Raw genomic sequence first — 12,044 nt, forward strand, 5'->3', positions numbered from 1 at the left:
TTGATTCATCGTCCTGACTTCCAAACATCTCCCATAGTAGCTAGACCAAGATCACGCATATAGCATGAGGATAAGAAGAGGTGCCAACTCTCAATTTGCTGTTCCTGCCACATCATCATACACACAGCACTTGGGATGAGATCACTTATTTGCTCAACCAGAAAATCCTCCACGTGGATTGCTGAACATAGAAAGCCAAAGCCTTTGTCTCCAAATCATCACAACCATGTCCCAGTAATTTTGAGGTAAATGGAGAGTCATAGAGTCACACAGTACAGAAACAGGCATACCGAGTCTGTGCTGACCATAAAGCACCTGCATATACTAATCCTACCCTGATCCCATTTTGTTCTCCCTACATACCTAGAAACTCCACCCAAATTCTACCACTCACTTACACACTAGGGGCAATTTACACCAGCCAATTTACAGTGGCAATTAACCTACCAACCCACGTCTTTGGGACACGGTAGGAAACTGGAGCACCTGGAGGAAACCCACGCATTCACAGCGAGAACATGCAAACTCCACACAGACAGTGCCAGAGGTCAGGAGCGAACCCAGGTTGCTGGAGCTGTGAGGCTGTAGCTCTACTGGCTGCACCACTGTGCTGCCAAAATGATGACCTGCATTAACTAGCTGAGTAGATGTCTATTCCGGTCTTTAGTGTCGAACAAAGGTTAGATCATCGCTTTCTAGTCTATCTCGGTCCTTCAGCCCATTGAACCTATTTTACACTAAGTGAGCACATGGCTGATTTGTGACCTAAATGCACGAAGCTGCACCTTATTATCTTGTTTGTGTGCACAGGGTGGTCCAATGATGACACCGCTGCCGGCTGCCACCCCACTGAAACCTGGATCTGCTGTAAGCTTTGCATCTGATGAGTTGTTATTTTTCTGTTATGTTGGGTTATATCTTTTCCATCCTAAATTGCTTCCATTGATCATTTGCTTTCACATTATCCCACCAGACATTCCCCTTCTTTGGGGTCCTCCCTGCCATTCTGAATGAACATGGTGAAGAGTTGCAGGGAGAAGCTGAAGGATACTTGGTAAGTGCCCGATCCAGCTCAGCCTGAGCTTCCTTAAACTTGTGAATTGGTAAATATCTTGCGTGACTGTGAGGTTCAGAGTACGTGCCTGCAGATGAGAGAGAGAGAGCGTAACACAGCCTCAGCTGGAAATAGATCAAGTTGTAGTTAATCCTTTGATGCTGACACTGTGCTTTGTTGGGTTGTAACAATTTGATGCCAGTTCTTTTCCATGAGATTACAATTTACTCATGCAAAAATCTAACAAGCTGAATAACAATTCATTGCTTGGAAATTGGTTTGAGATGTTTCTGAGAGGTGAGGCTTAATATACAAACAAGTATTTCATTACTGAATTTTTTCTTCTATTCTGTGAATGTATTAGTAGGAAAATATACTGGGAATGGATTGATGTTCAATTTGTGATACAGCGAAGTAAATATCAGGTGAATTACATCCAACAAGAGCAACACATCTGAGGTCACTCAAAGTGACCAAATGTACTGAAATATAAGATAAGATATTGTCCAGTGTTAAAGTTGGTTAGGCTGTGCAAGGAAGAACTACAGGTTGCCAGGGTTACACCCAGTAATGCTGAATTTGCTCCTATTGGATACCACAGAGCAGCACCTCCAGGTATGCTATGTACTGACTGCAGCTAGTCACCATGTGACGGGACTTCTGGGAGTCAGCATTCCTTCCTGAAGAAAATGAGATTTGATTGCATCTGGTGACAGTTCAACTGTTTGTGGCATCAGCAAATCCTGAAAGAAAAACACTGGTGCTACTTTAGATTAATGGGACTAAAGTCAGGCAGATTTGTCACCTGTCCCAGGTGAAAGATTTACCAGAATGGTGCCTGGATTGGAGGAAATTAGCTGTATGGAGAGGTTGGACAAACTTGGGTTGTTTTCTCTGGAGCGTTGGAGGATGAGGGGAGACCTGATAGAAGTATATAAAATTATGCAAGGCATGGATTGGGTAGATAGTCAGAATCTTTTTCCAAGGGTGGAAAGGTCAAATACTAGAGGGCATAGGTTTAAGGTGAGAGGGGGAAAATTTAAAGGAGATATGCAGGGCAAGTTTTTTTACACAGAGAGCGGTGGGTGCCTGGAACGTGCTGCCAGGGGAGGTGGTGGAAGAAAATAGTAATGTTTAAGAGGCATTTAAACACACACATGAACGGGCAGGGAATAAGAGGGATACGGACCACGTGCAGGCAGATGGGATTAGTTTAGACCAGTGTCATGCTCGATGCAGACATGGTGGGCTGAAGGGCCTGTTCCCGCGCTGTACTGTTCTGTATTCTAACGCTTCCTCTTTTACCGATAATTCATACTTTCACCAGAGCTGAAGGAGGAGAATCATTTTCCTCTTTTGTGAGGGCAGACACAAAGGTGGTGGGTATGGGGTGGTGGGTGAAGGGGAGGGTGCTGAGAGGGGAGTGATTGAAGGGCTGAATCTGAGAGGGAGGAGTGAGTGAACGGGGTGAGTGAAGAGAAAGCAGCTGAAAAGGAGGAAGTGTGAGGGGAGGGAAACAAGAGGGACACTGAAGGAAGGGGAGCAGGGAGGAAGGGAGACTGTGGTAGGCATTTAGGGAAAGGTCAACTCCATGTGGGTTGGTATTGGTATTGGTTTATTATTGTCACTTGTACCGAGGTACAGTGAAAAACTTGTCTTGCATACCGATCGTACAGATCAATTCATTACACAGTGCAGTTACATTGAGTTAGTACAGAGTGCATTGAGGTCGTACAGGTAAAAACAATAACAGTACAGTACAGAGTAAAGTGTCACAGCTACAGAGAAAGTGCATTGCAATAAGGTGCAAGGTCACAACAAGGTAGATCGTGAGGTCATAGTCCATCTCATCGTATAAGGGAACGGTTCAATAGTCTTATCACAGTAGGGTAGAAGCTGTCCTTAAGTCTGGTGGGTCTGTGTGTGCGTGTGTATGTGTGTGTATTAGAGAGGGAGTCATGGGGTGGGACCTATACCTTTCTCTGTCAAGAGTATGTGGTAGCTGGTGTGCACAGGCTGCTTCGGTTTCTCAGAACTGGAGTAGAAGCAGATCATCCCTGACCTTGGGGAACTGCTGAATAAGAACTAGACAGTATGGATAATGATTTACACCTGAACTATTCCCTTTGCAATGCTGCCATGTCTGCTCTGCATTTATAGTACCTCAGGAAGTGGGGCTTATGATAATTCTCATGGGGATTATCTTCCGAATCAAAAAGACTTACATTTATGTAGCATTTTTCCCAGTTTCCCCTGCTTCACAGTCAATAAACATTTTGGAAATGTAGTGACCGTTGATAATTTAGGAAACATGGTAGCCAACCAGTGCACAGCAAGATCCCCAAAATACTTCTTTAAGAGTGACAGAAGTCTCGGTTGACATTCCAGTTCAGTACCGTAGTGTTGGAAGCACTATCTTTCAGGTGAGACATTAAACTGAGGCTCATCCTATTCTCTAAGGTGGGTGTCAGCACTCTTTGGAAAAAGCAGAGAGGACCTAGAACGTAGAACACTACAGCACAGTACAGGCCCTTCAACCCACAATGTTGTGCTGACATTTTATCCTGCTCTAAGATCTATCTAACCCTTCCCTCCCACATAGCCCCCTATTTTTCTATCATTCATGTGTCAGTCTAAGAGTCTCTTAAATGTCCCTAATGTATCTGCCCCCACAACCTCTACTGGCAGTGTGTTCCACACACCCACCACTCTCTGTGTAAAAAACTTACCCCTGACATCCCCCTTATACCTTCCTCCAATCACCTTAAAATTATGTTCCCTCGTGTTAGCCATTGTTGCCCTGGGAAAAAGTCTCTGACTGTCCACTCGATCTATGCCTCTTATCATCTTGTACACCTCAATCAAGTCACCTCTCATCCACCTTCTCTCCAAAAAGAAAAGCCCTAGCTTGCTCAACCTATCCTCATAAGACATGCTCTCTAATCCAGGCAACGTTCTGGTAAATCTCCTCTGCACCCTCTCTAAAGCTTCCGCATCCTTCCTAGAAAATACTTATCCCTCAGTCCAGATCATTGGTCTTTCTCAGTGATCGAACACTTACACTTCCCAGTACCAAACTGGAATGTGAACCTAGATGTTACAGCTTAAGACTCAGTGACTTCTGAGCCACGGTGGCCTTACAAACAGTTACATGAATAATGATGTAAAGAAGTAATTGTGTGTGAATTGTTCTCAAGTGTTTTGTGGATATTTTTTCCTGGTGATTTTATCCTGTTTTCAGGCATTCAAGCAGCCTTGGCCATCCATACTGCGCACAGTGTACGGAGACAATGAACGTTTTGAGATGACCTACTTCAAACAATTCCCAGGATTTTACCTGACTGGAGATAGTAAACTCCTATTTGTACATTCAATGATTTTTAGTGTTAAGTGTAGATTTGTTAAGTTGATTGAATTGACCTTCTGCTGTATCCATGCCTGACGGGTGATTCCTGGGGATCGATTTAAAGCTGTGTTTGTATTCCACTTCCTTAATACAAAAAAAACCTTCCATTTCTGAAGCCACTTACACCCAAATGTTTACTGCAGGTCTAACGTATGCATACGATGACCCAAAGTGGCATGATGTTTCACAGTCCATTGAAATTGGCTGTCAGGCCCAAAGAAACGTGTCACTATCTCCACAGCTGAGGGATTAGGTAGTTGTTAGGGAACATCAAGCAGATGGCCAGAGGGGGCAGATAGTGAGGGGTGTTGGGTCAGGCGGATGATGGGGAAAAGATCCTGTAATTGATGGAGGAGTGCTTTGGGCAATTGAGAGGAACTAGAGTAGGCTGGATAATGGTGAAGGTGGTCTCTGAGTGGGCACTGAGGGGTGGAGAAGTGGATGGACAGCAGTAATGAAAGACTAGAGAGGGCATCAACATGGTGGAAAGTGGACATCTCCAACTCTCCAAATGCTGCCCAGATGGGGTCAAGTGTAAATGATGCTGAAACAGGTCTTAATCCTTCATTTACATCCTGCTTCAATACTCAGTGGGCTTCACATGTGTAGTAGAATTTTGAATGGGTATTATATGCTCTTTAACGTCATTGCACATACCCAGTGGCAAGTGTGTGATTGCACGTCCCCTGCACAGAACTACCGATGACAATATCAGCCTATGGTCTTCCCCTTCTACCTGAAAGTGACCTCCCAGGTCCAAAAGCTTGTACACCCCTAACACAAATGGTTTAATGGTTAATATTCACATGGTTGGCATTGCTTCCTGGACTGGACTCAAGCACCTGGCTTTGACGTGTGAGGGTGTTTTCAGACTGAAGAGACCTGATAGAGGTATATTTTCCATATTTTTATCCCCTTGTTGCTTTTCCCAGGAATTTTAATGACTGCTTGGGGAGGACACAGTCTAGGAACCATTGCAGCCCTGATTGAATAGTCTGCCTTTTGTTTTTCAATGTGTATTTCTTTATAAAAGGTGATCTTGAATAATCGATACCAGTGAAGGTCACTACAAAGCTGTTAGTTGGAAAAACTCAACTGCTTCTCTAACGTCCTTGGTACAGACATTACCTCAGAGTGGCCCAGCAAGGAAACCATTGCAAAGAATAAACACCCTGTAGACTGTGATAGGTTAAGGGGAACTTAGGAAGGAACAATAAGTACCCACTGTACCAGAGATGCCTGCTATACACAGCAGTGTGTACCTAACATTTAAGAAATGGTATGGGGAAAAGTTTGGGGTGGACAGGTTTGTTTTTAAGTGCTGTCAGTGTTTCACCCTTAACATATAGTGACACTTTTGACTGACACAAAGTCTGTGCATACGAGTGATAGATATTTTTTTACACAGAGAATGGTTGATACCTGGAATGTGCTGCCAGAAGAGGTGGTGGAGTCAGATACAATTACTACATTTAAAAGGCATTGAGACAAACATTTAAATAGGCAAGACATAGAAGATTATGGTCCTAATGCGGGCAAACGGCAGAAGGACCATAATTATTGTGCACCAAAGGGCCCATTTCTGTGCTGTATGACTCTATGATTCTATGAGAAGCAAGTGACTTTCTGAAGCTTGAATGTGACTTAAAGTAAATATGTTCCTTCTATTGCTTAACAATTTGTTTGAATATATGTGTGGATAATAAGTCATTTTCTTTTCCAGTTTGGTGACTTTCTCACAGAAAGCTTTATTGTGCAGGTTGCAGGAGAGATGGAGATGGCTATTACTGGATCACTGGAAGGATAGATGATATGCTAAATGTCTCAGGTAGAGATGTTAACACCATCTCCCTATGAGTTATATGTTCTTTCAGGCCAATTAAATCAAAAAAATCAATGGTGCTTCCTGAACAACCTTTCTTTAAGTTTCTAAGGGTGGGGAGGCAGTGTATTTTTTCAGTAGGGGTCCTGCCTGGGCGTATTTGAGTTTCTGGAAATACACATAAAAAAAAATCATATTTAATTTCTTTAGGACATCCCAAGCCCTTTATTACCAATGATTTTGTCACTGTTGTAATGTGGGAAAAGTGGTAGCCAATTGCTTACAGGAAACTCCCACATTCTATAACATGATAATGATGAGGTAACACAGAAAAGGTCACAGATCTAAAAGTTAGTGATTATTTCTTCCTCTTCTATTTAATGAAACCCAGAATCACATACACATTTTTTACAGAACTTGCCCTTGCACATACAATGATTTATGCATGTATGCCCCCAGAGCTCTTTTATTTTTCTACCCTTTTTAGATCTGTGACCTATTCTGTGTTAAATATCAGAATCAGAATCAGGTTTATTATCACTGACATATATCGTAAAGTTTGTTGTTTTGTGGCAGTAGTGCAGGGCAAGACATAAAGACATAAAAATTACTGTAAGTTACAAAAATAAATAAATAGCACAAAAGAAGAATAACATGGGTTCATGGACCGTTCAAAAATCTGATGGCAGAGGGGAAGAAGCTGTTCCTGAAACGTTGACTGTGGGTCTTCAGGCTCCTGTACCTCCTCCCCGATGGTAGTAATGAGAAGAGGGCATGTCCCGGATGGTGAAGGTCCTTAATGATGGATGCCACCTTCTTGAGGCACCGCCTCTTGAAGATGTCCTCGATGGCGGGGAGGGTTGTGCCCGTGATGGAGCTGGCTGAGTCTACAACTCTCTGCAGCCTCTTTTGATCCTGTGCATTGGACCCTCCATAACGAGCGGTGATGCAACCAGTCAGAATGCTCTCCACTGTACATCTGTAGAAATTTGCAAGAGTCTTTGGTGACGTACCAAATCTCCTCAAACTCCTAATGAAGTAGAGCCGCTGCAGTGCAGTGTCCATCCGTTCCACCATTTCTCCATATCCTCTTGGTTTAACACTGACTTCCACACAGGTCTCTGCATGTCCAAAGCCTATGTAGTCTGAAGATTGGGAAATTATGCTCTGTACACCCAAGTCAAGTAATTAATATACATTAAGAGGAGCAGGGTTCCAGGTACTGAGTGCTGGGCAGCTCCACTGTACATTTCCCTCCTGTCTGAAAAACATTTACTACTACTCTGTTTCCTGTTATGTTGCTGTTGCTCTGCTCCATTTGTTCAATAGGCTTCAATTTTAACGACGTGCTAAGTGGCACTTTATCAAATGTCTTCTGAAAGCCCATTTGCAGCATATCAACTGCATTTGCCTCATCAACCTGCTCAGCTACTTCATGGCAAAACTCCACCAAAGTTAGCTGAACACAGTTTGGCTTCATCAAAACCATGATGACTTTCCCTAATCAATCCACATTTGTGCAAGTGACTGCAAATTTTGACTTGATTATAGTTTCCCCGTCACCAAGGATAAACTGACTGATGTTTACTGGGTTTACTCAACATGAACAAGGGTGTAATATCTGCAGTTTTCCAGTCCTCAGGCACCCCCATTTCTTCAAACGTTTGGGAGGTTTTGGCCAATGCCCCTATAATTTCCACCCTTTGTTCTCTTGGCAATCTAGGATGCATCCAATCTGAAACAGTTGATTTATCCATTTTAAATATAGCTGGTGTTTCTTATGCATCCTTTTATCAATTTTTAGCACATCCAATGCCCTTTGGTGAGAAACCAGTAGCAACTTCTTACTTGGTAGAGGTCAATGTACTTACTTAGAATAGATCTCTGATTGGCCCATCTCTCCTCTTCAGCCTGTAGAAAAGTTTTGGATTGTCTTTTAAATTTATTGCATATTTTTTTCACAGTCTTCTATTGACCATTTTATTTCCTTTTGACTTTTTCTCTGAACTTCCCATAATCTGCCTGGCTCTCAATTGTGCTATCAACTGGCATCTGCAGTGTGCCCTTTTGTTCTGCTTTATTTTCTTTTCTATCTCCTTGGCATCCAGGGAGCTCTGACCTTGATTGCCTTTGCTTTCTCCCTTGTGGCAAGTTTAACCCTTGGGCCTCATTAGCATGCTCCAGGTGTTGAATTTTGGGTGGCTTCTGGCTCCCTAGCCTGAGGTCGGAAAGGGAGTCTCATGGTTGGGAGGCGATGGAGAAGTTCACTGAACTTCCTCTGATGATATGCTGTGAAGAAACAACTTGCCCTATTGATCCTATCAATGTATCCTTTGATATCTCTGTTTTGAAATCAACAGGTCATCTGCTGAGCAGTGCTGAGGTGGAATCAGCCCTGGCAGAACACAGTGCAGTGGCAGAGGTTGCTGTGGTGAGCCATCCTCACCCTGTGAAAGGCGAATGTATCTACTGTTTTGTCACACTGAAGGATGGAAGGGAATTGACTCAGTCTATTTCAGATGAACTGAAAAACAAAGGTACATTGATCCGGAGAGATGGTGCTTAGTCACCATGGAAACGTTCCAGATGAGGGAATCTGGCAGCAAAAAGTTGGAAACTTTAACTCTTTATACACAATTTTTGGTACTGTAGCAGATGCTTTTATAGGGAGGGGCCCATGGGTGTATGTAGGGAAGGGGGAAATATGCCCCCCCCCATGTAATCATTAATAATTGTGAAGCACATCACTGGTAATGGCTTCAAAGAATTTCTGACTAACATTTTCTACCTAATGGGATTCAGGTAATTCTCACTCTGGAGCAGATTAGCACTAATGCAAGAAGATGCTATTTTACAGAGAAGTTTGATTTTGTGAGATACCTTATCAAAATCTTTGGAGTGTCCACATAGACAATGTTTATCAGTTTAATCCTACTTACTAACCTGGTGGCAAGTTCAACAAGTTTCATATTTGTTAGAAATACAACCGTGTTGGATGTTTCTGATAAATTCTTCCCTAAGTAGTCTGCTTCTCAGGCAGGCCCTTGGGGTCAAGGGTGACTTGGTTCCGTTCCATTATTGTGGTGCCTGATGAGGCCAATGTGAGACTTGCAGATTTCGACAATGTGGAGCAGGAGGTGGTTGGTGGGGCAATGGGGTGGGTAGTTTGGCAGGTGGTGTACTCCTTCTGCCGTCTACTCAGAGCTTCCGAGATTCCACTTGCTGGGGGACGCAGTGGCACAGCTAGTAGAGGCGCTAACTGACAGAGCCAGACACCTGGGTTCAATCCTGATTTAGGGTGCTCTCTGTGTCTATGTGGGTTTCCTCTGGGTGCCCATTCCAAAGATGTAAGGGTCAGAAGGTTAATTGGCTACTGTATATAGCCCCTAGTGCATAGGTGAAGGGTATAGAATACGTGGGCAGTTGATGAGAATGTGGGGAGAATAAAAAATGGGACTAACATAGGACTTGTGCAAATGGGTCCTCGAAGGCAGTGTAATAATGACCAGATAATTTAATTTAATTACATTAATTGAGGTATAGAATAGCAATCAAGAAACTCGGACAAATCCCTTGCTGTTCTTCACTCATTGAGAAAGCAGATGGGGACTTGATTTACAATCTTATCTGAAAGACATCTCCTCCAGTAAAGCAGTACTCCCTCAGCACACAGACTGGAGCCCCACTTAGATATTTTGTGCTGAAGCCTTCAGAGAGGGAATTGAATTTACAACTCACTGACTCAAGAAACAAGAGTACTATCCACTGACACAAGAAATTAATACTAAAAACAAACTGCTGGAGGAACTCGGCAGGTCAGGCAGTATCTGTAGAGGGAAATGGGCAGTTGATGTTCTGGGTCGAGACCCTTCATCTGGACTGGCCTATGCGATGACCAAAGGCCTACGTTTCTATGTTCCAGATGAAGGGTCTCGACCCAAATCGTTGACTGGCCATTTCCCTCTACAGATGCTGTTTGACCTGCTGAGTTCCTCCAGCAGCTTGTTCTTTGCTCCAGATTCCAGCATCTGCAGTCTCTTGGATCTCCAGAAATTAATGCAGTTACATTTACTAAAATACTTCCATTATCTTTTCTTCAATTTGTAGTGCGGCAAAAGATTGGACCAATTGCCACACCTGACTTTATACAGAATGCACCTGGGCTCCCAAAAACCCGTTCAGGTAAATCACATGTTATTTTGAAGTATTGGGACCATAGTAAATGTTGATCAACTAACAACAAAAAAAAACTAAACTAAGTCCTTATTCCTTTCTTAAAGGTAAAATAATGAGACGCATCCTGAGACATATTGCTTGCAACGAGAAGGAATTGGGTGATATTTCCACGCTTATTGATCCAACGGTGGTGGATGTCCTCTTCAGCCAGAGATGTCAAGCAGCTGCTTGAAGTGATGTATGGCCTTGTCTAAGACTCAGTTCCAATAAAAAGCCAGGTTTAAGTCAGGGCCAGTCACTGCATTACACAGATGTTCTAGCCAGTTTGTATGCATTAAAATACCCTTGCTCTCTGAGGAATTCCTTTCTATAAATTGCCTTACAATGTATAATTACTTTCCTAAGAAATTCCAGGGTTTGAAGCCTCTACTCGAACTGGGATGTTATTGTTGACCTTTACATGAAAAAGAGTTTCCTAACATGGGTACTAACATTAACACTTACTATTTTGAACTTTACACCCTTTTTCCTGTTTGTAGTTAAACCCAAGCAAGAACCAAGGTCATTAGGAGGTCCATATGCAGTTAAACCCACGCAAGAACCAGGGTCATTAGGAAGAGAAAACAGAGAACTCGAAAAATATCAAATCATCATAGTTTTAGTGCTTAGCATTGAAGGTTGCCTCTCCAACAATATTTCTGAGATTGATTAAAGGAGAAAAATCAATTGATTCACACAACATCTCTAGGGGTTACATAGAGGTTGGAGAATGTAGGGAAAAGTTAACATGTAAATTTAAGATGCAGAATTGCTGCCTTGATGCCAAATTGCATTCAAGAATTGGGAACGTATAATAAATTATCACGATAGTCAATTTCTTTTAAAAATGTCAATAGCTTTCAAATAGATATTTTGAGAAATATATTCATTTGTGTTCAAACCCTTCCATGGTCTTGTCCGTCTCCGTCTCTGTAAACCCTTCAAGCATGACAAGCCTTCAAGATTTCTGTGTTCCTCCAATTTTGGCTTCTTGCTGATTTTAACCATTTCACCACCGGTAGTTATGCCTTCACCTGCTTTGGCTCTAAGATCTCACCAGCCCTTCCTAAACCTCTCCACCTCTTTACTTCTCTCTCCTCTTCTTTAATATTCAACACCATCCCTGCCTCTCTGGTCTGAGTTTTTTCACCATTTTCTGTTTTTATCTCTGGTCAAGGTTTGGCTATCTGCCCTAATATGGCTCAGTGTAAAACTTAATTTGATAATGTGACTTGCTTTGGGAAGTTTGATTATGTTAAAGGCACTATATTAGTTGTACTTGGCGTGGCTCACAATTACTGCAGTCATTTATCTAACAATAAAGGTCTGTGTTTTTGAGTCATAACACTGTGATGAAACTAATATTTTATTAATAAATTACTAATTCTCATAATTAATTGAAATATGTTTTCTGAAAATACGTTATTTGATTGATCAAGCTCCTTGATTTAAAAATGCAGTTTTCTCCATTGAATGTTTGAATTGACTTTGACCTTAAAGGTTTTTCAATCTTTGACCTATATATCATGCATTGTCAGTGAACTTAT

At 42.3% G+C, this 12,044-nt stretch overlaps 1 protein-coding gene across 2 annotated transcripts in view; it reads left to right on the forward strand.

Moving 5' to 3' along the window:
- Positions 1-10,690, forward strand: part of acss2l (acyl-CoA synthetase short chain family member 2 like) — a 44,489-nt gene extending 33,799 nt beyond the window's left edge. For both annotated transcript variants that reach the window (XM_052023245.1, XM_052023244.1), the window contains 7 exons: positions 811-867; positions 974-1,054; positions 4,296-4,404; positions 6,220-6,288; positions 8,643-8,819; positions 10,390-10,464; positions 10,563-10,690. In XM_052023245.1, coding sequence (XP_051879205.1) covers positions 811-867; positions 974-1,054; positions 4,296-4,404; positions 6,220-6,288; positions 8,643-8,819; positions 10,390-10,464; positions 10,563-10,690 — 696 coding nt within the window. The remainder of the gene's footprint in view (positions 1-810; positions 868-973; positions 1,055-4,295; positions 4,405-6,219; positions 6,289-8,642; positions 8,820-10,389; positions 10,465-10,562) is intronic.
- The last annotated feature ends 1,354 nt before the right edge of the window (positions 10,691-12,044 follow it).

This window comes from Pristis pectinata, chromosome 9, assembly GCF_009764475.1.
Source record: "Pristis pectinata isolate sPriPec2 chromosome 9, sPriPec2.1.pri, whole genome shotgun sequence".
Taxonomy (NCBI): Eukaryota; Metazoa; Chordata; class Chondrichthyes; order Rhinopristiformes; family Pristidae; genus Pristis; species Pristis pectinata.